The sequence below is a fragment of the Melozone crissalis genome, unplaced genomic scaffold (genome assembly GCF_028551555.1).
Source record: "Melozone crissalis strain CALT ecotype California unplaced genomic scaffold, PUWL_Pcris_2 ptg000019l_1, whole genome shotgun sequence".
Classification (NCBI taxonomy): Eukaryota; Metazoa; Chordata; class Aves; order Passeriformes; family Passerellidae; genus Melozone; species Melozone crissalis.
The window spans coordinates 449,981-477,770 of record NW_026535797.1 but is presented as its reverse complement, the minus strand read 5'-3'; the positions used below and the strand labels follow the sequence as shown (position 1 = coordinate 477,770).

At 55.3% G+C, this 27,790-nt stretch overlaps 1 protein-coding gene across 1 annotated transcript; it reads right to left on the bottom strand.

The window, feature by feature from the left end:
• Positions 1 to 333: 333 nt before the first annotated feature.
• Positions 334 to 27,185, bottom strand: LOC128937490 (basic proline-rich protein-like). Its single transcript, XM_054277231.1, has 3 exons — positions 27,052 to 27,185; positions 5,778 to 7,276; positions 334 to 413 (listed from the first exon to the last, which is right to left on the bottom strand). The coding sequence occupies exons 1-3, from the start codon at positions 27,183 to 27,185 to the stop codon at positions 334 to 336; spliced, it is 1,713 nt and encodes a 570-aa protein (XP_054133206.1).
• Between the last annotated feature and the right edge of the window lie 605 nt (positions 27,186 to 27,790).

The window sequence follows — 27,790 nt, the reverse complement described above, 5'->3', positions numbered from 1 at the left end:
GCACCCAGACACCAGCCATGGCTCCACCAATCACCAGCACTTCTCTGGGGAAAGGCATCTGTCACTCCACTCTGTTTAGTGTCTCTTCCAGCAGAATTAATGCAGGCATCTCTGCAAAGCTTTTTTAGGCCTCTTTCCCAGTAGCTCACTGAAGGAAAAGACTCCAGCAGCTGAGCAGTGGCTGGGTGCAGAGGCACGTAAACCAGCCCTGAGAGTGCCAACACAAATGAGCTTGTACAGTGGGAAAGCTCAGGCTGCATCCCAGGGGTGAGTCCTTCCCTCACAAATCCCTGCCAACAGGCACACTTCCCTGCAGCACAGTTTGGTTTGCGTTCACTTCACTGCATGCCCTGAAAAGCCAGATTCCCTGACACTCAGGTGCAGGTCACTCCCCTCTTGCTTGTCCCCACCCCCTGAGAGAGCACAAAGCTGAACAGAAAGGAATGGGATAAGGGTAGATATATGTTCGTGCATTTAAAAACACACAGGAAAAAGAAACAACATGAGTCAATGGTAAATAGTTGCAGAAAAGAGCACAAGAATTACCTCCATGACAGCACCGACATCAAAGGCTGTGTGTGACGGAGGGGCACAGCGGGCACCATCAGGCACAGGTGAAAGCATGCTGGGGAAGGGCACACCAGGGAAAGCAGCAGAGCATGGCCACAGCAGGTGTGGAGGGGTCTCCTCAGGCCCTGAAAAGCCTCATTGCTCAGAGAACAGTCACCAGAGGAGAACGAGCAAGGCTGAACTGCTGCCTCCCTCTGGGAAAGGGGGCTGACCACTTGGCTGAGGAGTAAGGCACTCTCTGTAAGGTTCTCTTCCCCGCCCCAGCCATGGATGAGCTTTTGGCTCTGGTGGTACATTTTGTGACCTGTCTCCTGTGGAAAACCCAAAGAAACAAAGGCAGGAGCCCAGTGTGTGTCTCAGCAAGCCCATGCTCTGAGGGCACCTCTCTGGGGCTTCCTTTGTTGAAGCCAGGATTTCAAACCCCACACCTCGTGTACTACATGAGGTAGTGTTGGTGCTCACAGCAACACGGGTTTGGACAGAATTGTTCAAAGAATATCTAATTTATATAATTCAGAGTTTAAAAAAAGAATTAGAAGTGCAGAAGACTGGTTATATTTGTTAACATCAGCGGAGAGGTAATGGTGTATCAGAGGACCCAGGGGAAGGTGGGAGGGCACAACCTAGGAATACGTGGATCTTTTTGCCAGAACCGTGGGTTGAATGTTCCTATTTAAATATGTTGTTAACGTCCTTATATAATTAATTTCTAAGTTGGTCACCATGGCAGCAATGGCAGACTCACATGAATGAAAATAGACTTCAGCACAGATGAGACCGCAGAATAGCTGGATGTTGTTTTTGCCATCTCTATTGGTCTTGGATCCACTAGTTCCCAAGGGAGTGAGTTTCCCCAGCAAGGGCTGATTCCTTTGCCAAGCTGCTGGGAGCTGGGCATCCTCTGCCTGCCTGGGATCACCTCCCAGGCATGGCACAGAGCTCTTTTTCATCACATTGAACTTAGGACCCAGACTCAGCTTTATTGCCATCTTCCCAGGTTTCTTTCTGCTGCTAATCAGCAAAGACAAATTTGCTCCCATAGCACCACAAAATATCTGCCTTGTTTAGTTGGCACCTGTGTAAGGACCAAGTGAGCCCTCATCCTGAATCCTCCTAAATCCAGCAAATAAAGAGGATCCTGCGAGGCTTTGGAAGCAGAGGGCTGATAGTCCCCAGGGACACCACCCAGCGCTCAAAACGTCATTCCCAAACCTTCCTGCTGGAGGAGAACAAGGCAGGAAGAAGCTGATGGCAGCACGGGGCGGTAGTGTCAGCTTTGGCCCTGGCCTCTGACCCCCTCACCATCCCTCCTCATCAGCTGTGTCAGTCCTGTTTTCAAGGATGGAATATTCACAGCTGGAGAGGGGAGAGCGCAGACACCCTTTGGAACAGCTGAGTAGCTGGACATTAATTAAAACAAATCTAGGTATATTAAATTGTCTGTGACTGGTTAATTACCCTGCAGAAAGCTCACCAGTGAGAGAACTTTAATGTTGCCATGGACTTGCGGCACTGTCAAGGACAGCAAGGACAGACATGGATACCAGGATGTGTCTCACACAGGAAGAAAACCCCGAGCTGCTCCTGGAGTCCTGTAGGAAAGCGTCCGCCTGTGGTGCTGGGCCAGCTCACAGGGCCACGGAGGGGACAGCAGCAGCATGGGGGGAATGGGGCTTCCTCTCACTCTCTGCCTTGGCTTTCTCCTTGGAGGAGATCTGGTGGAAGACTCACATTTGTCCATGCTAACGTAAACAGAGAGTGGAAAAGGAAGTTTATGCAAATGCAAAGAGAAGCAGTTTTCCAAACAGGCTTTTTGCTGAGCCTCATCTAAATGAGCCAGCCATGCTTGGCTATCCAGGGAAGGTCCAGGAGGGAGCTCTTTGCTGGGGGCACAGGATGCTGGGGATTTCAGTGCCGCATTCAGAAAAAGCGGATTGAGATCAGATTCATCGGGGATTAGGTAAATAAATAGCTTTCATTTTCTGCAGAGAGAGAGGCTGGACATTCCAGTCATTAGGCAGAAGATAAAAAACAGCTAAAAAGGAAGGTGGTGTCAGCCCTTCATCCATTCCTAAGCCACAGGTATCGAGTAGCAGCAGCAGCAGCAGCAGCACTTCTGGACCATCAAGGATGGGTTTTGGGAGAGATTATCTCAGGACAGCTTCCTGCCAGTCTCAGGGCTTCTCTCCTCGGCTGGGTGGGCACCTGGGGGTGGAGGAGCAGCTGGCCCATGGAGCACGCTGCTGCTCTCAGCACACTGCTGCTCTCAGCACACACTGCTGCTCTCAGCTCACACTGCTGCTCTCAGCTCACACTGCTGCTCTCAGCACACACCGCTGCTCTCAGCTCACACCGCTGCTCTCAGCTCACACTGCTGCTCAGCTCACACTGCTGCTCTCAGCTCACACCGCTGCTCTCAGCTCACACCGCTGCTCTCAGCTCACACTGCTGCTCTCAGCTCACACCGCTGCTCTCAGCACACACCGCTGCTCTCAGCTCACACTGCTGCTCTCAGCTCACACCGCTGCTCTCAGCACACGCTGCTGCTCTCAGCTCACACCGCTGCTCTCAGCTCACACTGCTGCTCTCAGCACACACTGCTGCTCTCAGCACACACTGCTGCTCTCAGCACACACCGCTGCTCTCAGCTCACACCGCTGCTCTCAGCTCACACCGCTGCTCTCAGCTCACACCGCTGCTCTCAGCACACACTGCTGCTCTCAGCTCACACCGCTGCTCTCAACACACACCGCTGCTCTCAGCTCACACCGCTGCTCTCAGCACACACCGCTGCTCTCAGCTCACACTGCTGCTCTCAGCTCACACCGCTGCTCTCAGCACACACTGCTGCTCAGCTCACACCGCTGCTCTCAGCTCACACTGCTGCTCTCAGCTCACACTGCTGCTCTCAGCACACACCGCTGCTCTCAGCTCACACTGCTGCTCTCAGCTCACACTGCTGCTCAGCTCACACCGCTGCTCTCAGCTCACACTGCTGCTCAGCTCACACCGCTGCTCTCAGCTCACACTGCTGCTCAGCTCACACTGCTGCTCTCAAGCTCACACTGCTGCTCTCAGCACACACTGCTGGTCTCAGCACACACTGCTGGTCTCAGCTCACACTGCTGCTCTCAGCTCACACTGCTGCTCACGGCAGGACTGGGTGCTGCTGGGGAGCGTGGGTCGGGGCTCTCTGGGGGCACTCAGCCAGGGGAGGCCAGGCTGTGCCCCATCCCACCAGCCCACAGAGCCCCTGCAGTGCAGGCTGTGCCCCAGCTCTGCCCTTGTGGCTGGTGCTTTCCTCCCTGCTCCGTGCCGAGGCAGTGGCACACACCAAGCCCCCAGACAGCCAGTTATGCAGCCAGGCAGGGGCAAAACCAATATTTGTTTATTTCACATTTTACAGCTTGTTCCTAGGAAATTGAAACACAGCATTTGTCAGAGGTAAATTTGCTCCCATGACCATGAAGGTTTCTGCCAGAGGCAAGTGCTGTCTCTCTAGGAAGGAAAGTTCAGCCAAAGGCTCTTCCTGGCTTGGTTTGTTTTCCAGACCCACTACACTAGTTTTCTAGTCTTTTGACCAATTTCTGTGTAATTTGATAGGGACTGAAGCATATTAACCAGCCAGCCACAGGTTTCACTGCGGAGAGGAGGCAGGAGGTCCTGCAGAGATGAGCGCAGCCAGGAGGGACCCCAGGCACCTGCAGGTGGACACGGCTCTGAATGGACAGATGGACACCTCTCCAGACAGATGGACAGCACTCCAGCAGACGGACGGACAGACAGTGCTCTCCAGCCCAGGCTCAGTCCCTGGGCACGGCGGCTCCTGCGTTTAGAGCTGCCTCTCGTTTGGCTGAAGGGCTCGGCATTAACGAGGTGATAACTCGGGCTCCCCAGTACAGGGCTGGGCTGCAGCCCAACCCACAGAAAGTGAAGCACCAAACTATTTATGTTCCAGTTCCTACAGCTATTTTTAATAGAGCTTCAGAGACTTGCTGTATTATCCTGCCTTTTTAGCGTCTGCTTCTTTTCTTAATCTCATTTCCCCTGCCCTTTCTTTATCTTTGGATCAATTTATACCATCCTTTTTATCATGCTCTAATCAGAACACACTTTATGATTTCAGATAAATGTAGTCATGGTAATTTTCCACTCCATTTAGGTCAAGTCAGGATGAAACAATTTTTTTAAATCTTATCTAGTAACCACCAGAAATGGCTCCTTGTTAAACTGTCTGTCCCCTTGCTTTTCTAACTTCATTAGATTTTAATGTCCACTGTCAGTCTCCTTTTTTGGGTTCCTCAGGAGACTGGTCCTGCACTGAAAGCCAAACTGTCAGCCCTGGAGAAAAGGCAGGGTGGCTTCTTTCCCAGCAGGGGTGCCCGGTGAAGCTCTTCCATCCCTTGGTGACGGGACTGTCAGCATGTCCCGTGACCTTGGCTGGGGCTCCACTTGCTCTCTGCAGTCAGCCGAAATCTGCCTCGCTCTCCTGAAGTATTTGGAGCAGGACTTTGTTAGCTTTGGGTGACACATGCTGTCTGAGCTTTAATAACATCACTGAGAATAATAATATCAGCTTTGCGCAAGCTCGCAGAATGTTAACGATAATTTCATTTCATATTGCACGATTTCAAAAGTATTTATGTGCCAAAGTGTCACACTGCTCCTCTATTCTGTCCACTGAGGATGGCATTGGCTCCAGCTTTGAAGTGCAAATATCGGCCCCAGAGCTCCCACTTGCTTGCAAAGGTTAAGAACACATTTATCTGCTGCTCCTGGCTGGCTGGAGAAGGGCAGGAGCTGGGGACGGGGATGGGGGCTCTGGCACAGCTCAGGCTCAGTTTGGCTACCGGGGGCTTTGAGCTCTGACGGTTATATTGTCCCCTCACATTCTGTTCATATTCCGTTTACAATTGAGAGGCTGTTTCATTAAATATTGCAGCTATTGGCAAAGATAAATTTGAGACTTCTGAGGACGTGTGAAGTGAGGACAGAAGTATTTGGGATAAACATTATTTTAAAACCTCAGTGTAATTAGGGTAATTAAACATTTTGACTTTAAAATCACAGTTGGACTGTTGGCCAGGGTGCTCTGAGGATGAGCAGTGCAGCGCGGGATCCTCTGCAGAGGAGGGCTTGGGCAGAGTTTGTGGCACCAAGGGAGCCTTGGGCAAGGGACAGCTCCTGTTCCGGGGCACGGGGCAAACCTGGCCGGCCCGGTGGGCGCAGGGGCAGGGGAAGGAGGCTCCGCTGTGCGGGCGGCGCCGAGCGCCCAGGGCGAGCCGGGAGGGTGCGCTGTCCCGAGCGGGATGCAGTGCCTCGGGCGGGATGTGCTGTCCCGGGCGGGATGCAGTGCCTCGGGCGGGATGTGCTGTCCCGGGCGGGATGCGCTGACCCGGGCGGGATGTGCTGTCCCGGGCGGGATGCAGTGCCCTGGGCGGGATGCGCTGTCCCGGGCGGGATGCGCTGACCCGGGCGGGATGTGCTGTCCCGGGCGGGATGCAGTGCCTCGGGCGGGATGTGCTGTCCCGGGCGGGATGTGCTGTCCCGGGCGGGATGCAGTGCCTCGGGCGGGATGTGCTGTCCCGGGCGGGATGTGCTGTCCCGGGCGGGATGCGCTGTCCCGGGCGGGATGCAGTGCCTCGGGCGGGATGTGCTGTCCCGGGCGGGATGCAGTGCCTCGGGCGGGATGCAGTGCCTCGGGCGGGATGTGCTGTCCCGGGCGGGATGCGCTGTCCCGGGCGGGATGCAGTGCCTCGGGCGGGATGCGCTGTCCCGGGCGGGATGCGCTGTCCCGGGCGGGATGCGCTGTCCCGGGCGGGATGCAGTGCCTCGGGCGGGATGCGCTGTCCCGGGCGGGATGCGCTGTCCCGGGCGGGATGCAGTGCCTCGGGAGGGATGTGCTGTCCCGGGCGGGATGCGCTGTCCCGGGCGGGATGCAGTGCCCCGGGCGGGATGTGCTGTCCCGGGCGGGATGCAGTGCCTCGGGCGGGATGCAGTGCCCCGGGCGGGATGCGCTGTCCCGGGCGGGATGCAGTGCCTCGGGCGGGATGTGCTGTCCCGGGCGGGATGCGCTGACTCGGGCGGGATGTGCTGTCCCGGGCGGGATGCGCTGACCCGGGCGGGATGCAGTGCCCTGGGCGGGATGTGCTGCCCCGGGCGGGATGCGCTGACCCGGGCGGGATGTGCTGTCCCGGGCGGGATGCAGTGCCCCGGGCGGGATGTGCTGTCCCGAGCGGGATGCAGTGCCTCGGGCGGGATGTGCTGTCCCGGGCGGGATGCGCTGTCCCGAGCGGGATGCAGTGCCTCGGGCGGGATGCGCTGTCCCGGGCGGGATGCAGTGCCTCGGGAGGGATGTGCTGTCCCGGGCGGGATGCGCTGACCCGGGCGGGATGTGCTGACCCGGGCGGGATGCGCTGTCCCGGGCGGGATGTGCTGTCCCGGGCGGGATGCGCTGACCCGGGCGGGATGTGCTGTCCCGGGCGGGATGCGCTGACCCGGGCGGGATGTGCTGACCCGGGCGGCATGCGCTGACCCGGGCGGGATGCAGTGCCCTGGGCGGGATGCGCTGTCCCGGGCGGGATGTGCTGTCCCGGGCGGGATGTGCTGTCCCGGGCGGGATGCGCTGACCCGGGCGGGATGTGCTGACCCGGGCGGGATGCGCTGACCCGGGCGGGATGCAGTGCCCTGGGCGGGATGCGCTGTACTGGGCGGGATGCAGAGCAGGGACAGGAGGGGCAGAGCAGACACAGGAGGGGCACAAAGCAGACACAGCAGGGGCACAGCAGAGCCGCACGGGCAGAGCAGACACAGGAGAGGCAGAGCAGGGACAGGAGGGGCAGAGCAGGGACAGGAGGAGCAGAGCAGAGCCGCACGGGCAGAGCAGAGCCGCAGCGAGCCCGCCTGCCCGCGGTGCCAGAGTCCGGCCCTGCCCACCTCTCCCTGCCCCCGGAGGGATGGCAGCTGCCTCAGAGCTGCCCCGAATGCATCAGACACCCAAATGCTGAGATGAAGTCCAAAGGGCTCATCATATGCAGTGCCATCATCTCTGCTGCTCACATACGTGAGCTCCTCTAGAATAAAATAGAATCCGTGCTCCCCAGTAGTCCGCAGAATTTAAATTCTGTGGCTTACACCACAGATATTGCTGCCTCATAATATAATGTAGTAGCACTAGGCCCAAGAGTGCTAAAATCAAAGGGAAGCAAAAGGGAAATTACATGGTAATGCTTTTATTGGGCTCTAACAGCTGTCAAACCACAGCATAAAAAGGCCTAAACTGTGTAATTTCTACTTTCAAAATGAAACTGGACTGGAAGAGAACAGTCTGCCTCAGCATTAATCGCTTGTCTTTCACTGAGCTACCTGAGACATCAGGACTCAATGCCACAAACCCCTCTTTCAAGGAGCCACCAGCCCCTACCTGACAAGGCCATGTGCCCCAGAAGGGTCAATGAGGTACAGCGAGGTCATTCAATCTGAAAAAACTCTCTGAGACCATCGAGTCCAACTGTTCCAACCAGCACTGCCAGTGCCACCACCAAACCGTGTCCCCAGGTGCCACATCCACAGGGCTTTTAAATCCCCCCAGGAACGGTGACTCCACTGCTTCCCTGGGCAGCCTGTGCTTGGCCTTTCCGGACAGCAATTTTCCCTAATATCCAACTTAAACCTGCCTGGTGGCTTTAAACTTCAGGGGTTCCCTCTTGTTCTGCTGCTTGTTCCTTGGGCAAAGGGACCAAGCAGGTCTTTGCCAACCTGGGCATGGAGGGTAGGTTTTTCATTTACAAAACATCTGTGACTTACCCAGGGAAGGCAGCTGACATATAAGGGGACTTGATGCATCCAGCCCTTGCCAAATTTCACGTGTCCTGCTTTTACAGAAGGAAAAGATAATGTCCCATGTCCTGATGGCTCTCAGCTGCTCTTGCCCTGAGGGTGCCACTGACTCTTTCAGGTGGAAAAGCCCCGTGCTGAGCCCTCCTGCCCCGCTGTGGTTACAGCAGCAGCAGCTCTATTGAAACAGCTCATGAAAACTGGTTTAATAAGTTCAGAGCAATTGGCTATTTGTTTTGGTCTGTGCTGTGACAGGGGAGAGGGCAACTCTTCGTTTTGGGGTTTTAAGATTTTTTCTAGGTACAAGTTAGGAAGTAAACAGCCTAAAAGACTTGAAGTGAATGTTATCAGGAGTATGGTGCTCTAATTATAATTGCATAACTCACATTTCAATTTTATGGGAATATTAAAAGGATTCCTGGGAGAATTTGGAACAGTCTAAAAGTGCAACAGCACAAAACCCAATAAACCTTGCCTTCTTTTGGAGGACATTTCCTTAAAGAGCCCAGCTCAGCTGCCAGAGCTGCAGTCTCTGCACAACTGAAATTTCCTCAAACTCCCTAAAAGACAAACTGCTTCCACACTAGAATTTTCTCCCCTCCACGCAATGGAGTAATGATAGCTTTTGCTGTTGTCAGGGCTGGAATCCAGAGGACTGTGTGAGTGGATGCAATGTATAAATATTTTCAGTGCATGCCTGATTTGTATAGAATGCAAGATGTATTTATAGCCCTCATGAACACAAGATGGATGTGAGTGGAGAGGGAGCCCTGTCTGTGTGGGCAGGAACACTTGCTGACCTACAGAGCCAGTTCAGGGGGGTTGAGGGCAGGAACATCATTAAACTTCTCCCCCCTTGCAGTCCCAGAGCTGCTGGCAGGTCCAGCTACCACGGGCAGAGCCAGGACCCGAGGAACCATCTGTGAAGCTGCCTCTGCTTTGGGGTGAACGTGGCCCCATGGCTCACACCCAGCACACCCCAAGCACTCTGCTGCTCCTGCCCCAAGCACGAGGCTGTGAGGGCACGGGGAGAGGGCTCTGAGCTCCTCCGAGGGCACACAGCAGGCTCGGGGCACGGCCCAGGGGTGTCCTTGTCCCGGGGCACAGGAGCAGGGAAGGTCACTCTGTGCCCCTCTGCCCATGGCAGCTGTCACAGGAGCCGGGGAGCAGGGAAGGTCACTCTGTGCCCCCCTCTGCCCCATGGCAGCTGCCACAGGAGCCGGGGAGCAGGGAAGGTCACTCTGTGCCCCCCTCTGCCCCACGGCAGCTGCCACAGGAGCCGGGGAGCAGGGAAGGTCACTCTGTGCCCCTCTGCCCCATGGCAGCTGCCACAGGAGCCGGGGAGCAGGGAAGGTCACTCTGTGCCCCCCTCTGCCCCACGGCAGCTGCCACAGGAGCCGGGGAGCAGGGAAGGTCACTCTGTGCCCCTCTGCCCATGGCAGCTGCCACAGGAGCCGGGGAGCAGGGAAGGTCACTCTGTGCCCCTCTGCCCATGGCAGCTGCCACAGGAGCCGGGGAGCAGGGAAGGTCACTCTGTGCCCCTCTGCCCCACGGCAGCTGTCACAGGAGCCGGGGAGCAGGGAAGGTCACTCTGTGCCCCTCTGCCCCATGGCAGCTGTCACAGGAGCCGGGAGGCAGAGCCTGGCACAGGTGGTCACAGGGGCACAGCCCATGGTGGTGTGGGGGCAAGGGGAATGTCCAGCAGCTCTGCCCACACCTGAACCAGGCAGGGGGGCAGCTTTGGGGGAGCTGAGAGAGGGAAGGGAGTTCTAGAGGAGGGTGAGGGCGGCCATGGTGGCCTGCAGGGTGGCAATGGGTCCCTGGAGCTCCATTGCTGCTGCAGCCCCAACAGCAGCACACTCCCAGCACAAACAGGGCTGGGAACAGCCTGGAATGCCTGGCAGCACACCAGGGCTGAGTGCCCGGGCTGGGGTCAGCAGTGCCAGGGGCCAGGGCAGCCCGGGGAGCACTGGGCTGTGGGTGCCCGGGGCTGTGGGTGCCCGGGGCTGTGGGTGCCCGGGGCTGTGGGTTCCCAGGGCAGCCTGGGGAGCACTGGGCTGTGGGTGCTCAGGGCTGTGGGTGCCCGGGGCTGTGGGTGCCCAGGGCAGCCTGGGGAGCACTGGGCTGTGGGTGCCCGGGACTGTGGGGTGCCCGGGGCTGTGGGTGCCCGGGGCTGTGGGTGCCCAGGGCTGTGGGTGCTCAGGGCTGTGGGTGCCCAGGACTGTGGGTACTCAGGGCTGTGGGTGCCCAGGGCTGTGGGTGCTCAGGGCTGTGGGTGCCCAGGGCTGTGGGTGCCCGGGGCTGTGGGTGCCCAGGGCTGTGGGTGCTCAGGGCTGTGGGTGCCCGGGGCTGTGGGGTGCCCAGGGCTGTGGGTGCCCAGGGCTGGGGTGCTGGAGCCCTGCTGCTGCTGCCCTTGGGGAGCAGAGGGTACAATGAGATTCAGAAGCCTTGGGCAGAGTTTCCCAGCCCTTGTCCCCTCTGATACCCAAACACAGCCTGTAGGAAACGCTGCCTGTGCTCCCCGGAGTGCAGAGAGGAAGGGAGGGAAGGAGGGAGGGAGGATGAGTCCCAGCCCCTACACCCATGGCCTGGCAAAGGAGCTGCAGCCCCTTGATGCCACCAGGTCCCCCAGGTCCCCTCAGCCCTACGATTCCACAGGTGCCCCACCCCTGACTTCTTCAGGCTTAGCAAAGTGAGAAAGACGAAGTGTTGAAGCTCTCATTCCCTCTAGGAAATAAAAAAAAAATCCTTAATATGTTGGCTGTCATCATGTTTTAGGTCTTCAGACACTGCTATTTCATGACTTGGGTATTTGTGCTTTAGCTGCTTCACAGCCTGAAGCACTTTCTGGAAGGAATTCATTTGGGAATCCTCCTTCTCACAAGTAGGGTCTTCTGGCATGGGCGTGGGAGGAGACCAAGAAACCTGAGCAAATGCCCTGCCTTTCTTTACAGCTTCCCTACTTTTAGTTTTCAGGGTTAAATGAATTTTCTGAATCTCCAGTTATTGGTCTAATGAAACTGCAGCATAATTGCTGTGTTATTCATCTCATTCTCCATGCACCCTCAATCCTGACTCACAGTGACAGGTCCTGCACGGGAATATGAACTCAATCAAAAGTCATGCTCTGAGATTGTAAACCTTTCCAGGAAAGGATTAAGCCTTGCCTACAAGCAAAATTACATGTAATATTAACAGGTATTCCTTTCATGATAAATCTTAGACAAAATAAACCTCAATGAATCAATTTCTGTAATTCAGTGCAATGCTCAGTTTTACATAGTGAGAGCCAGGGGATTGACTGGGACCTGGAAACCAATCTGCAATGTGCACTTGTGTGTAAATGCACTAAACATAGGCACAGATTTGGGCACATGAAAACGTTCCTGTGGCCTTTCCAGTTCAGCCAGACACATCCTCCCTGTGTGTGCAGGCCAAAGCTCAGCCCAGGGCTGGGGATCCTGCAGGCAGGGGATGAATTTTGGGTGAAGTGGCACAAAGAGAGCTCTCCCTACCGAAATGCTGCTCTCTGGAAAGCACACCGGCCTCATAACAAAGGCCTGCTGGCTGCAGAGAAAACGCTCCCACAACTTTCTGCAGCTGTGCCAAGACATCTATGCAAAGCCTTTTGTACAAGTTTCCTCTGTTTTCTTTCCAGAAATTTTCTAGCCTTGTTCAGCCTATGCTAAGCTCAAACATGAGGACAAAAACTGACCCTGGAAGATGTTGCTACCCTCGTGAGGAACGCAGCCGCACTCACCCGGGGCCGGAGGAGCTGCCCAGCCCGTGCAGAGGGAGCACAGCCCTGTGTGATGCTCATGGGCTGAGTGAGAGCGGTTCCTCCTCACCAGGAATGGCCCATGGGCTGTGTGACTCAGGAGGAGAAGCAGTGTCAGGCTGAGCCCATCCCTGCCCAGTCTGTGCCAGGGGTCCCTGGGGGTCACAGCCCGCCCTGTGCCAGGCCCATGTGCCTTCCCCGGTGTCACAGCTTTGAGAGACAACTGGCACAAAATGGGGCTCCTCCCCTGCACCCTCCGGGGCCTGGGCGCCTTCCCCCTGCTCCTGCAGGACAGAGGGGCAAACCCTGAGAGCTGAAGAGCACTTCTGCCCGAGAGAATGTGATTTAGATTAACTATTTTTAGCTGGTTCTAGTGGGAGTTGAAGAAGGAGAGTGTCTTCCAGGAGATGCAGAATACCACGCTATATCGGGCGCCAAAATCGGAGCAGATGCTTCCAATTACACTTAATTCACCTCAATTATAGAAAAAGTAAAAAAAAAAATTACAGTTACACTAAGAATATCCTTCCTCTGAAGTTATAAGCGTTTGGCACTGCAGACTGTCCGCATTGGAGAGCAGGGACACTGTGACACAGCCAGCCTGGGACCCTCTGCAGACCCCTCTTGCAGACCCCTCTGCAGACCCCTCTTGCAGACCCTGCTGCTGCTGCTGCTGCTGCTCCAGGGACACAGTGCTGGCTGCAGCAGGGTTCACTTCACACTCCTCTTTGGGACAGTTTATCCAGTGGCTGTTTCCTGGTATCAACCAGCTTTGTGGTGTATTTGTATATCTGGAAAAGGTATTTTGTTAAAGTTCACACAGTAACACGGTCTGGTCTCATTCAGAGCAGGTTATGTGTCTGGTGACAACACCGTGCCAGCCAGTCCAGGTGACAGAGGCTGGGACTAATGGACCTGGAATCACAGCCCAGCTGGACTCTGCACTGTCACAGCAAACAGGACCAGTCTGCCATGTGCCTGAGACAGAGAGATGCTCCAGAGTGCCCATGTTTCACACATTCATGTCCTGCCTGGAGGAGAAGAGCTCTCCCAGCTTCCTGGGGGCGCACCCCAGGCGGGCAGAGGAGCCCATGCTGGCACACTGTGCCTGGTCCTGGATGGCACTTCCTCAGGGCCAAGCCATGAGTCACTTTCTCCTCTGGCTTTTCTCTCTGACAAGCCGTTTGCTGCAGTCGTGCTGCCCCATTTATCGGCCGGAGGCAGGCACCAAACCTGGGGCTGGCACCCGCTCCTCGCTCTCAGGGCGGGCAGGCAGCGCCAGCCCAGCACCAGCGTGCCCTGGCCAGCCCTGGGCGCTGCTGCAGCCAGAGGCTGCCAGGCACAAAGGGTCCCTGTCCCCCCGGGCTCCCCCAGCTCTCCCCTGGGCCCACACTGCCCTGGGCCCCATCCCTGTGCTGCAGCTGGACAGCTTCTTGACATTTTTCAGGCTTAAGGGGGAGAAAAAGTCATTCAGCCAGTGCTGATTTCCTAATTCAGTGTAACCTTTTCATATCCAGGCTAAGGACAGCTTGACATTTCCTCTGCATCCCAGGGAGAGGCTACAAAGCCTCTCAGCTCTGCTCCTGATGCTGCTGCCCATCTCTGTGACACATTGTGCATTGCCAAACATTTGGGAAATATTAAACTAACTTTTACAGCCTTTGTTCGCCTACCTGAGTCACTGCCATGGAAAATCATGGAAAATCTGCAGGGCATTCCACTCTGCTCTGCCCACTCCACCCCAAAATCCTCCCATTTACAGCTTCCCTGGCAGGGTGGGCAGCCCTGGCACAGGTGCCCAGAGCAGCTGTGGCTGCCCCTGGATCCCTGGCAGTGCCCAGGGCCAGGCTGGACATTGGGGCTGGAGCACCTGGGACAGGGGGAGGTGTCCCTGCCATGGCAGGGTGGCACTGGGGGGGATTTGGGGTCCCTCCAACCTAAACAGTTCTGGGTTTCCGTGATTTTCTCTAAAACACCAACATAACCTTTCCAAGAGAGAAAGCAGGAAAGGTATGTGTTACCCTTAGAGTGAGCACCACAATGAGCTCAGGTCCATTTAGATATCATTGTGCAAGCTCTACAGAGGGGGAAGGGAAAGCTGTCTTTCAATCATGGAAAAACAGCAACCTTGGCTCCCTTTTCCCAGCTTCTCCTGCTGCCTGAGCACCCTCCAGCAGCCCCACACATGGCCAGGGGCTGCTTTGTCCTCACCCTGCTCAAAGGCAACTGTTATTTAACATGGCAGAGAAGCCTTTGAAAATAACATCTTGGACGAATTAACGTTTCATTTCTGTGCTTGATTTGTTGTCCCTAGATAATGTAACGGGAACAAGCTTCTGCCAGGCTCCCCCATGTGCTCTTTATGGGATTGTGGGAACCTTTAAAGCCTCCCTTCACCTGAAAGTTCTGCAGGTGGTGTTGCTCCAAAAAGCAAAGGTATCTGTCATCTTAACTAAATCACCATGTGGGAGATTAAAGAACAACTTTCTTTCCCTGTTTCTCACATCCCTTTTTGTTCCAGAATCGGCCTGTGTCCTGTTCCCAATTGAATAAGTAGATCTTTTTCCAAACCTTATAATTTGCAGAAACTTTGCAGGCTGATTGTCCCTCAAACTGGCTGGAGTTGTTTCTCTTTTAATAACCATTTTTCAAGCTGCCAGCAGCTCTTAAAAGTAGTTTTGGATTAAAAAGGAAGGAAGACATCCCAGGACTTTATGTTTCTAATTATGCTCCCAGAGAGCCTTGAAATGACTTTCATGAATCTGTACCCAAAGCAGCCAAGTCTCTTGCTGCTCACCATGTTTCTGTCCTGATACAAATCTATTCCCTTTAATGGGACTATTACTGTTTTTAAAAGGCTTACATAAGTGTAAGCCAGTGGGTGGTCTCTAGCTCACACCTCTTCCCTGGTTTCAAGCAGCTCCTGAAGAACAAAACCAAGTCAGTTAAAATAAGGCCAGAAAGGTTTCTCCACAAGTAGAAAGAAGGGCAGCAGGTGCCCACCCATTGTCCACCCTCGGTCCCCAAGATGAGAGGAGCTCCACAAGTGCTGAGAGCCCTGAGCTTTCCAAAGCCAAACGCTCCAGGCGGGCCCAAGATTCCCGTTCCCTGCAGGTCCTGGGTCCATCCACTGCCTGGAAAGGGCGATGAAATCACATTGGCCGTGCCAGGCTGGAGCCCAGTGCTGCTGGGCAAACCCACAGGAGCCAGCTGGCTCCGTTTGGAGAAAAAGTTATTCCTAAATAATTGTGTCTTCACAATTAAGGGACTTGTGTCCTTACAACAATTTTTCTATTAAAGGCTGGATTTTAAAAAAGGCACTTTGCACTTAACCACATCCAGGTCTTGTCCATTCTTGTACTTCTCCCTCACCAATAACAGGGCAGGTACACTTAGTCCATGTTGAAGACTGATGCCAACCCACCAGGCAGCCTACAAATATGATGTCTGTCAGAATTTTCACCTGAAGGGAAGCTTTGGATATTATTCTCAGATTCACTTTCCTCTATTAGGCTTCTTGGCAAAAGTAGAAACAGGATCATGAGAATATTTTTGATCTGGTTATCTGTCTCTTGACAGCTACTGAAAAAGGAAAAATAAAGCTGTTGCTTTAAAATTGCAAACAATTTTGGCTATGAAGGGGTGCTAAACAATAGAGGTTCATAAAGAAATTGAAATACAGCTCTGCAAATAAACTCATGGTGAGGTGGATAGCTTCTCTGTGGATGGCTTCTGGAGAGCGAGGAGGAGAAAGGAAGTGCTCACTGAAAGTAACTTGAGTCTTGCCTTGGAGTTACTGCAGTTCCTGTTCCTGGCTTCCTGCTCTCGTGTTCTTGCATTCTAAGAAATGCAGGAGTGGTGCTGCATCCCTGCCCCTGCAGCCCCTGCACCCAAAGCTGCCAGAGCTGGAGGGGCCGTGGACGTGGTGTGAGCAGGTAATGTGCTCTGCTGCTGCTTCAGGAGATGAACAATCTCCTAAAAGCCACTTTCAGGGGTTTGTGTGAGGTTTGAGCTGGCACCGAGCTGCTGCTGCAGCCCCCTCCCCACCGAGCAGTGCCCAGCACTCACTGCAGGCTGAGTGGGGCTGCTCTGGGAGCTTTGTCTGACAGCTGATCCCCAGTGACCGTGCCTGCTTCTGGGGAAAGCTCTCCTGAACCTGCCCGGAGCAGGAGACACAGAGGAGAAAAGGCGGCTCTTAGAGGAGTCGGCACTCAGTGTGGATGCTCTTGTTTTGCACGTTCCCTTGTTCCCTATCAATACAACCATATGGAAAATCCCAGCTGGAAGTGCTGTCCCTGACCTGGACTGTGCACCTGGCCAGGAGCTGCCACAGGATGGCAATTCTCAGCCCTCATCCTCGCTTGCTGAAACACAAACACGTCGCTGTGACGGTGGGGTTGGGTTCAGCTTGGCTTTGGAGGAGCTCAAAATCACATTGCAAAGGGAGATGCTGTACCTGGCACCAGTGCTCCGGGTGCTGCCATCCCACCAGGGCCAGAGGCTTCCCCCGTGGCAGGGACACGGCCGGGACATGGCAGGGACACGGCAGGGACACGGCAGGGACACGGCAGGGACACGGCAGGGACACAGCAGGGACACGGCAGGGACACGGCAGGGACATGGCCGGGACATGGCAGGGACACGGCAGGGACACAGACACGGAGGAGCCGGTGCAGGTGGTGCCCGAGGAGCAGCCCTGGGGCACCGGTGCAGAGGGACAGACAGCAGAGCAGGGACACGGCAGGGACACGGCAGGGATACCACAGGAACATGGCAGGGACACGGCAGGGACACGGCAGGGACACGGCAGGGACATGGCAGGGACACGGCAGGGACACGGCAGGGACACGGCAGGGATACCACAGGAACATGGCAGGGACACAGCAGGGACACGGCAGGGACACGGCAGGGACACGGCAGGGACATGGCAGGGACACGGCAGGGACACGGCAGGGACACAGACACGGAGGAGCCGGTGCAGGTGGTGCCCGAGGAGCAGCCCTGGGGCACCGGGGCACAGGGACAGACTGCAGAGCAGGGACACGGCAGGGACACGGCAGGGACACGGCAGGGATACCACAGGAACATGGCAGGGACGCGGCAAGGACATGACAGGGACACGGCAGGGATACCAAAGGAACATGGCAGGGACACAGCAGGGACACGGCAGGGACACGGCAGGGACACGGCAGGGACACGGCAGGGACACCTGGGACACAGGCACGGAGGAGCCGGTGCAGTGGTGCCCGAGGAGCAGCCCTGGGGCACCGGGGCACAGGGACAGACAGCAGAGCCTGCCCGAGCAGGGCTGGGAGCCAGGGCCGCTCTGGGCAGGCTGGGAGGGACCCGAGCAGCCACCACATCCCACCCTGGGTCAGCTCCAGAGCCCTCCCCAGTGAGGAGAGGCGGCCACTGAGGTCCCCAGGTGAGGTTCCTGCCCTCTGACGAGTTTCCCTTCGGCTGCAAAAACCTAAGCTATTAAATAGAAAATTTAATTGACACGGGGCTCCGGGCCGTGCACAAACAATAACCTTGTGTACGTGTGCAGGTGTAGGGTGAATAAAACCCTCACCTGGTGCTCGTGTTTGCACATAGGGAACTGTGAGGAAAACCCCACACTGACTAATGACACAGGGATTCAGGACTAGAGCAAATAGCTGTGCATGCTGATTGAAGCAATCCGCTGTCTCCACCACAGGCTGAATAGAAGTTCATCTTTGGCTCACTGTGAACTTTGTACTTTAAATAAAGCGGCACAGTTGAACCCAAACAATTCATTGGCATTTGTTGTCAGGATCACTGTAATTCCCTTCCTTTTAATTTTTCTAGGGGACCCTTGCTGTCCAGCTCTGGTTCCCAGCACAAGCAAGGTCTGCAGTCTGAGGTTTGGGGTCTGGGACAGCCGCTGCCACCTGGGGGTCTCCTCCAGGGCACGCTGCTCACTCGGTGCCCTGGCTGCGGTGGATCCTCCCGGGGCCATTCGCGGCTCCTTCCTGGTTCAACAGGTGTGCGTGGCCTCAGCATCATCCTCAGCTTCATCCTTGCCTTCATCCTTGGCTGTGCCTTCAGCTCAGTCATCTCTGGAAGACCTGCTTCCTCACGGCGGCCCAGCTCCCCGCTATTAACAGGATTTAGCTAATTAGCTGTGAGCAGGGCTGTTCTCCCTCACCAATGTAAAGGGTTTACTATTTTTATCTGACTCTGGATGTTTTTGGTTTCTAGGGGATTTAGGTCACAGGGCACATATTTATTCAGATGCTGGAATTCTTACATCGTTTTTCCATTACTCAGTTGGGAAGGAGGAGCCTCAGCCTTCAACTCCCTCTTCCTCCCCTCTGGCTGCTCGCCCTCCCTGCGCTGCATGGGAAGACATTTCCTCTGAAGCAAGAACGTTCTCTACTTTCACTAGTGGTGCAGAAACCAAACAGCTTATTTTTAAACACAAGTGGTGTCCAAGGGAGCGACAGAGCCATGCAGCCGCTCCATAAAGTGCCCTGGTGTTTATCTGCAGCAGGAGAGTTTATTCTAACGCATTTTTGAAGCTATTGCTTCCATATGTTGCTGAAAACCAGGATTCTGGCTTGCAGGACAATGCTGTTTTCCTTCAGGAAAGCTCTGCCTGGGTATACCCCAAAACCCCTCCACACCCTGAACTCGCTCTGCTCACGGCATTTCAGCCATCCCAGTGCTGTAAATACAGCCTGGAAACCTTCCTGCTGCACACACCTGGTTAGCTGGGTCCCAGAGCCCCTGCAGCTGCCCTGCTGGGGAGGATCCCCCAGCAGCTCCAACACCAGAGCACTCAGAGCATCATTCAGGAGCTGCCCTGCATGGCTGCAGCCGTTCCAGGGCTGGCTCCCTGCTGGTGCTCCTGCAGCTCACGGGGCTGGCTGCTCTGCTGCAGGAATCACACGAGCCACGAGGCATTTTCCTCCAGTGTGCAGTGTTTAACCAGCTGGGCACATGACAGCACCCAGTGAGGAAGGCTCAGAGCTGTAGAGCTGCACCTGCTGCAGAAACACTGGGATTCCTGGTGGGCCTCAGAGCCTGCAGGAATTTCTGCAGGACTCTCAAGCTGCTCCTCACAGTTTTGCTTCCTGCTCTTAAATTAAAGCTCCACAGGTTGCCACCCATTTTCCCGATGAGCAAAGCTACTGACCATGACCTTCCCTGCCCATCACTGAGGTGCTGCTGTGCAGTGCGGGACCCTGCAAGGAGCAAGGGGATCCTGGCTTGATGGAGGCTCCCCAAAGGCTCTGGTGGGGTGGGGACCATGCTCTGCACCCTAGTCAGACATGCCCTGGAACTCACCTTTAGGTAGAATTCCCCGCAGGCTGATGGCCGTGGGCTCAGGGAAGTTGTGCTGCTGTAGCTCAGGTGAGATGCATGTCTTTTGTAACACACCTCTGGCTGAGGATCCAAACCTCACCAGGTGATGGTTTAGTCCTGATTTTCTGTTCATGTTGAGCTCTTCTTTTATGATAGAATATTTTACAAATTATGGCCCATTTCCTCCCATCTTCCCACATAGTAAAGGCCAGGTTGGACAGGGCTTGGAGCAACCTGGCCTAGTGGAAGGCATCCCTGCCATGGCAGGAGGACAGAATGAGATGAGCTTCAAGGTTCCTTCCAACTCAAACCATCCTGTGATTCTATGAAATACAAATGGCTTTATGAAAGCACACAGGTTGTTGGTCTTTAAAGCCAGCATCAGATCTGAGTCTTCTTTCTATCTCCTTCACACTGTAAAATGTGCTACAAAATGAAAACGACTGGAAAAAGAAGGCAGAGAAATATGGTACACATTTAACAATAATATTTCTATATAGAATTCCATAGTGTATTGAATCTATTTAATGAGTTTTCTAGATTAAGTAGAAGTCTGGGGAATTTTTATTATAATGCCATATCCCACAAAAATATCTATGGTCCTGGGAGAACAGACACCATGTTAATCTATTTCTTTAATGTTGGGTGATTAGGTAACAGCCTTTCTGCAGCAATGATATTGACACTGTTACTCCTTGTGTAATTTAGTTTGAAGGTTCTGTTCCTCCAGGCCCTCTCCACCCCAGCCTCAGGGCAGGGCAAAAAGGGTGAAAGCGCAGTGGCTCTGCAACCCACAGGCCACAGACCAAACTCAGGGTGTTCCCCATCCTAAACTACACCTGGATGTTTATGTTTTCCTGTATTTTGTATGTGGGCAGCTCACAGAGGGAAGAAGAGCCTTCATGGGGAGCAGCTCCTGCTCTGCCAGCACAGTGCTGTGAGAGGCTGGGGCTCCCTGGTCTGCCGGGGCTGTGGGCAGGGCACCCCAGGGCACCCCAGGAAACCCCATAAACCCCAGGACACTCCAGGACACCCCGAGACACCTCAGGACACCCCAGGACACCCCATAAACCCCAGGACACCCCAGCACACCCCGGGCCCAGCCTCCCCCAGGGGCTCCCAGAGCCCAGCACCCCCTCCTGCTGCCCTGCCCCTTCCTCAGGGTCCCACCCTGTGCTTTACCCACAGAGCCTGAGGTTTCCTAACAGCTTTGAGGAAAATCAAATTTCTAGGAAAAGCTGGGTGCAGAAAAAGAACTGGAGTCATTATGCTGGGTTGTCTCCCTATGGAGACAGCAGGTTTGGTCCAATCACACAGACACCCAAATTATATCATAGCTCTTGTTCAAAAGAAACCAAATTCTGAGAAACAGTACGTGGCTTAAATTATAAATCAGTTGCATCTATGTGTGAAGGATTTGCTTATGAGATTGGGAATTTCCTTGTCATGACCTTGTGAAAGCTTTGGGAAGGGGCCGGGACAGCTGGCCTGGCCAGACCCTTGGTGACACCGGGACCCCTCAGTGGCACCGGGACCCCTCGGTGGCCCCGTCCCCAGCAGCTCTGCCCTGGTGCCTCCCTTTGGCACACTGCGGGCTCACACAGTGGCCAGCCCTGCTGACAGCTGGGCACCAAGATGCCCGAGAGTCCTCCACAGACATCCAGAAACAACTCAGTAATTTGAGATGGCCACAGGAGGGTTAATTCTTCTTATCACGAAAATCAACGACCTTCTGGGAAGAGCGTTTTGGATTTTTTCATGAGGAAATTGCTCGGCATAAATCCTAAATTCCCTTAGTGTGCCACCATGCATCTCACAGGCTCCTATGGTTTTCTGGGGTTTTTTTCTTTATTTTTAGGGACTTGTTTGTTCTACCAGGTATAAATGGGCAATATAAAAAATCCAGACTTAAAAAAATAGTTTATAAATATTGTGATACCTGCTGTGTGAATATATTCATGCTTAATAAGCTCTGCTTTCTCCTGTGACTTTTTTCCACACTAATCCCATGACACTGTGGTTTTCCCTTACTGCTTTATATGAAAGTGAGGAATTGATACCACGGAGCAGAACTGAGCATTTCTTAACATTCCCTGAAGTCCCTCTTTGTTCACTTTCTGGTAGAATCAGCTGAAAGTCCTCAGCTTTTCTTTTGACACTGTTTTCAGTCTTTACAAGAGATGGAGGCAATGGTGCACTCACACCTTGTCTCACAGGCGGCTGCTGGGAGATGGTTATGCAGGAGAATGACCAATGGTTTTTCTGTTTAGGTATCCTGCTTTCTCTAATCTTTTCTACACATTTATAACATTTTCCATTTCACCCCTTTCTATACATGCAGCCTTTGTGCAGCCGAGACTAAACTTTAGCCAGGAGCAAACAGAGCCAGCTCATCCCCAGCTGGCAGAGGCCCAACCCAGCTGTAATAAGTTGTGAATGCTCTCACCTATGGCACTGCCCAGCTCACTGCTGTCCCTGGCAAAGCTGAGCTCGAAGCACTCGGGGCAGCTGAACCCACCATGGCAGCAGCACATTGATTGTTTTGGAATAAATCACTGCTCAATCCCTATTTCTATTGAACAAAGAAATGGTGTTGCAGCTTTCCAGCAGCCCAGGCCCAGCCCTTGCCAATTGCTGCTGCTCGGAGCGTGGCTGGGTGGGTGACCCGTGCTGGGAATGGCACCTGTGGCTTCGGTCAGCGCTCACTGTCCTCCTGCCTGACTCTGCCTCTCAAGGGTGCTGGCCTTGGCATTGCTCCTCAGGAGAGCTGCACCTCATTCCTCCAAGAAACCCCCCAAAACAAAATCTATACAATGCTTTAGGATTTCTCAAGAGGCCTTTGCAAGGTGTGACTCTTTATGAGCTGTAAAAAGTAAATATTTGGATAGCATTTAGCAGACCAGACGGATCTATCTGGGGCTAAACCCCCATAAGGGAAAGAGCTGTGAGAAAAGAATAAATACAAGAAACACAAAGAGTTGGAAGAATGTACAAAAAAATCTTTTATTCAGCAAAATGTTCAAAAACAGGAGCAGCAAACAGTTTGGGGGGAGGGCTGTTGCTTGGCTTCTACAATAATACTTCTTCTGGCTGAAGTTTAAAAGACCAAAACTCTCTGTTAACCTTTATTTGGCAAGTGACAAACCCAGAAAGAACCATGTTAAACATGTAGGTTTCGTTTTGCTGTTAGAGGAATTCCAGTAAGTTTCATTTGGATGTGTGCGCTACAACACTAACCCATCTCAAACGTGTGTAGGTTTTGTTTTGCTGTCAGAGGAATCCTGGTAAGTTCCATTTGTAAATGTGTGTGAGAACACTACAAAGGCAGCCAGAGATGAGGGACCCAGCAGGAACTGATGAGAGCCCCGGGATGCTGTGAGAACAGCTGTGGGATGCCCGAGAGGACACACAGCAGCACAAGGGCAGAGCGAAGCTCTCCTGGATGCCACGGTCAGTGCGGGCTCAGAGGGCTCAGGTGAGGCTCCAGGAAATGCAGGAGCAGCCACACCACTGCCTGTGCTCCAGAGTCTGGCTCCACATCCCACCGTGGCCAACCCACTGCGCCAGTAACCTCCCAGTGAGCAATGCCTCCCCGTGCCAGGGACAGCAGCCAGAGCTGGGCACTGGGCAATGCCTCCCCGTGCCAGGGACCTGCTCCGCTGCTGGGAGAGGAATGGGACACAGCAAAACCATCCCCGACTGGCACTGGGCTTGTGGCAACCTCTGTGCAAGCGCCTGGGCTGAGAGTGAGGAACGTGTGTCGTGGCTGCTGTGCAAACCCCGCACAGCCCCAGGCACGAGGGGACGGCGCTGGCTGCACCTGCGTTATCCGAAACGCTCGGGAGGGAAGGACGGGGAAGGGTTATTGTTCCCATTGTGCACCAAATCTTTGTTCCCATTGTGCACCAAATCTTTACTGAAAGGGTGGGCGGGCATCAGCAGGGGCTGCCCAGGGAGGGCTCGGTGCCCATCCCTGCAGGTGTCCCCTGGAGGTGGCACCCAGAGCTCAGAGCTGGGGACAAGGTGGGCACGGGCACAGCTGGGACTCCATGGGCTGGGAGGGCTTTTCCAGCCTCAGGGGTTCTGTTACTCTATGAATGCAGCTGACATAGCTGAAGATGATTATCAGTGTGAACTTCTCTTATTGCTCAAGAAACTTTGGGCACAGGCCCTTCAGCAAGCTCTGTGCTGCTCAGAGAAGCCGCCCCATTGAGCTGGTGCCAGCAGTGCCTCCCTGAGAGCCCCTGGGTTATTGCTGGGTTATTGTCTGGCTGTGTCTCTTACATTGCTACAGAGATGCCCGCAAGCTGTCCAGGCACCACCTTCCTGGGGATTACATTCTGGTTCTCTCAGAGTGCTCAGTGGTACAGGAAAATGGGCTGCTGAGATACTGTGGAGGTGCTGCAGAGGCAGTGCAGATTCCTGCTGTTCCAGGAGGGGATTTGTGAGTTCTGTGTGTACCATCCCTTTTCCTTAGGATCCCTTTTCCTGTGTACTTTGTCACTGAGGGTGACAAACACTGACACAGCTGCCCAGGGCAGTGAGGGTGCAAACTTCACTGTTTGCTCTTTCCCCACCTGCCCCAATGTTGTTTGTTTGGAGGGGGATGAGAGCTGCTCCCCTGGCCTCACCTCACTGCAGGAGCTGCACGAGGCACCCACGGGCTGTCCCTGCCAAAGAACAGCAGCAGCAGCATCTAACTTCTTGAGCAGTGGAAGAGACAGAGCCTCACTGAAGGCACCAGCCTGTGATGTCCTTTCTGCCCTGATTTACTCCTGTACGCTCAGCATGAAGTAAATCACATCCTACCCACTGCCAAAGGCACAGAACGGTCAGAAGGGACCAGCCCTTGCCATGGGCACCGTCACCAGACCAGTGCTCCACCCAGCCTGGCCGTGAACATTTCCAGGGATGGGGCAGCCACAACCTCTTGGGACAACCTGTTCCAGTGCCTCACCGCCCTCAAAGTGTGCCTTGTCCCTCCTGTAAATCACCCTGGCTGTAAACGCAGAACAGAAACATCCAAATAGTTTCAAGCACACTGGGAAACATCGTGGTGCATCTAGAAATTGTTTTTGAATAACAAATTCAGTATTTTATTTATTTGTTTTAAAGCAATGTTTTCAGTGCGTAGCATGGACTGGTACTTGTTGGGGTAAGGGACATCCACTCCAGGAAACACAAAGAATCTTCTCATCTGTGTCACAGACCTGATCAAATGCAGCATTTCAAAAAAGAGTTTTAAATAAAAGAAATGGCATTGTAATGGTTATAGAGAACAGTCCATGTCTCTATGGACTCCATATCCAATGTAACAGCAGTAACAACATTTCCTGGTTGCCTCCCTCACCGCTGGTCTCTGCCCTCCTCCAGAGACAGAACAGGCAGCACGCGTGTGCCGGCTGTGAACTGTGCATCACCTGGAACTTCCATGTTAAACTCATCAGGGGCAGCTGCCCAGAACCACAGCACAAGGCTCTAAATACAAATGGCACTGCAGCTGTGGGACACTGAGATGGGAGCTTCACGCTGAGGGGAAATCTCGACAGCTCATAGCACCAATCATTAGTGATGGTTAAAGATATTTAGGCTCCGTATCTAAGCCAAACCCGCAGAACATTTCCCCCTCATTCTTGCAAAGCTCCTTAGTAAAAACTAACCTGATTCTTGAGCTCTCTTGTTCAATCTTAGCATTCAAGGCAGGCACCAAGACTGGAAACACTCAGACTACACTGTCTGGGTTTTAAGTACTGGGGAAGGAGTGACAGGGAACTCGAGGCAGCCTGGGCCAGCAGCGGTGTTTTCCCTACAGTGACACACCGACCAGCTCCCACCGGCCTTCCAGCTCTGGGTGGGGAGGAAGGGAAGGATCTGACCTGCATCTGACCCTTGAGTCCGTGGGACTCAGTTCAGGGTCAGAGCTGGGACTGCTGGAGCTGCTGCAGCCACAGCCCCTGCTCACTGAACAGATGCAAAGCGGCATTTTCATCCTTCTCCCATTTCCCCACCATTATACTGTGCCACCCCCTCTGAGAGTTATCCTGCGCAGCAGATGAAAGAAAGCATCAGCTCTGCAGCACCCACTGAGGTTTAACATTCACGTCAGGACACAGAACTCAGCCCTCACCTTTTATGAGTGCTTTACTCACTGCTCATTTCCCCATTGCTACAGGCAAAGTTTCATATTCAAACGGATTTGCCCAGTTATTTTGCTCCCACATAGCGCAGGTATGGATCTCGCTCATCCAAATTTAACGAGCACCAAAGTATCAGCCCCGCACAATTTGCCTTGCAAACCAGCTCACGTCCGCTCTAGCCCTCTCCTGCATCTTCCATCACGTCTGTACAGGCTCCTGCAGCAGCCCAGGCCGCCCATCCGGGCCGCTCCCGTCCCCCCGGCTCCTCCGAGGGCGTGTGGGATGTTCTGTCCGCCCTGCGCTTCCCCGCAGCTGCTGCTCTCAGCTGCCGCCGCACCTCACCCACTGCAGCGTTCCTCGCTTTCGGAAACAGCTCCCACGATAACCCCTGGCTGGCCGAAGCAGGCTCTCGGGAACTCCTCTGAACATGCTTTGTGTGTGCTGTGGTTCTTTACGCTCCTGTTCCTGAGCTTTTACCCTCTCCTGTGTGTGCAGAAGGTGAGGGGCTCACAGCCCCCAGCCCGGGCTGTGGGACACCGCTCTGCCCGTGTGCAGCTCTGATGCTCTCACACTGCAGAGCTGCCTCTGCCACTCGGCAGAGTCCCTGCACATCGCGGCGGCGATTGCTCGCTGCGTTATTCTCGTTCTGGCTTCCTGTTCTTGAGCACTGCCAAACGTTTCACCTGGATGCCCCAGGGCCCGGGATCCCTCTCCAGCTGGTGTAACCTGACACGGCTCCCTCCAGCACACCCTGCCTCTGATGTAATCGCTGCCGGCCGAGCGCTGTAAGACTGCGCCAAAAACACAACAGCAGCAAAAGTTCCTTCCCCGATTTATTTTCTTTCCCCCTGTCTGTGGATATATCACGGTACACCAGGGTGGTGTATTGGATCAGCTCGCTTTCGACAGCTCTGATAGCTGCATCCATGTAAGATCACTGTATCTACAGTGCAACTTTACGCAGTTGTCTCAGGAGCTGCCCAAAACCCTGCAGCAGACTTTCCAGAGAAGTCCAACACTGTTCTCTGTTTCTGCATTGCATCTATCTATGTGCCACAGGTCACTGGAGGTCAGCAAGTATCCCGTGGATGAAGCAGAATTCCAGAATTTCAATATCCTTTTCATTTAACTGTATATTTAATTTGCACCTTCTGGCAAGGAAGGCCGGTGCTCCGGATCTGGCAGGGCGTTTGCCATTCCAGCCGCATCCCTGCCCGATAGTTGGCCACAGAGGAGCCTGGAGAGGACTGTCCCCTCAGCCCGGCGTCACCCGCGCCCTGCCCACGCTGCCCAGCTCGGGCCCGGGGCTCCGCGCCGTGTGTCCCCGTCCCCGAGCAGCGAGACCCGGGCACAGCAGCCGTGACCGATCTGTCACTTTTCGGGTTCCTTTGGCAAAGTTACCGGGCACGTTTGTTCCGCCGCGGGGGCTGCCGTGAGCTGCGGAGGGCTCCGGGGCACCAGCGGGCTCCGCACGTACCGCGGCCCTCGGCGGGGTGCGCGCTCCCGGGGCGAGCGGCGGGACGCTCCTCCAGCATCACCCGCCAGCTCGCCGGCCCCTCGCGACAGAGCCTATCGCGACACGCGCCGGGCCCCTCCGGTACCGGTACCGCTTCCCGCGAGCCGCGCTCGGGCGGTGCCACCGCCGGGGCCAACAACGGCTCATCTCATTCCGTCCCCGGGGACGGACCCCGCTCGCCGAAGGGACCGCCGGGCCGGGGGAGCCGCTCCCCGCGGGAGGCAGCGCCCGCCCCGCCGCGTTCCGAGCCCCGGTACCGGGCGGGCGGCCCCGCTGCGCGCAGGTGGGGCGGCCCCGGCCCCGCCCGGTCCCCGGGGAGCCGCCCCCGCCGAGCGGCGCCCGCCGGGTCCCCCGGGCCGCGCTCTCCGCCGCGGGCCCCGCCGGGCCGCGGGACGGCGCCGCCGGGCGTGCGCGCGCCCGCCGCGGGTGGCGTTGCCCTTTTAAGAGCGGCGCGAGGCGGCGGTGACGTCGCGCGCGCAGAGCGCTAGCCCGGCGCGCCCGCCCGCCCGCACAGCCGGGAGCGGCGGCGGCACCGCGGAGCGCCCGGACCCGCCCCGGCCAGCGGCCACCGGCCCCGCCGAGCCCCGCACGGCCCGCACCGCACCGCGCAGCCCCGCCGGCACC

What these genes read in the sequence shown, in the direction of transcription:
- LOC128937490 (XM_054277231.1), bottom strand. Translation starts at nt 27,185, where the DNA reads ATGCTGGAGGAGCGTCCCGCCGCTCGCCCCGGGAGCGCGCACCCCGCC. An exon ending in CGGCGGAACAAACGTGCCCG is followed by an intron (nt 7,277 to 27,051) that starts GTAACTTTGCCA and finishes CATCCCGCCCAG; the next exon opens with TACAGCGCATCCCGCCCAGG. An exon ending in GCGCCCACCGGGCCGGCCAG is followed by an intron (nt 414 to 5,777) that starts GTTTGCCCCGTG and finishes GTGCTCTCTCAG; the next exon opens with GGGGTGGGGACAAGCAAGAG.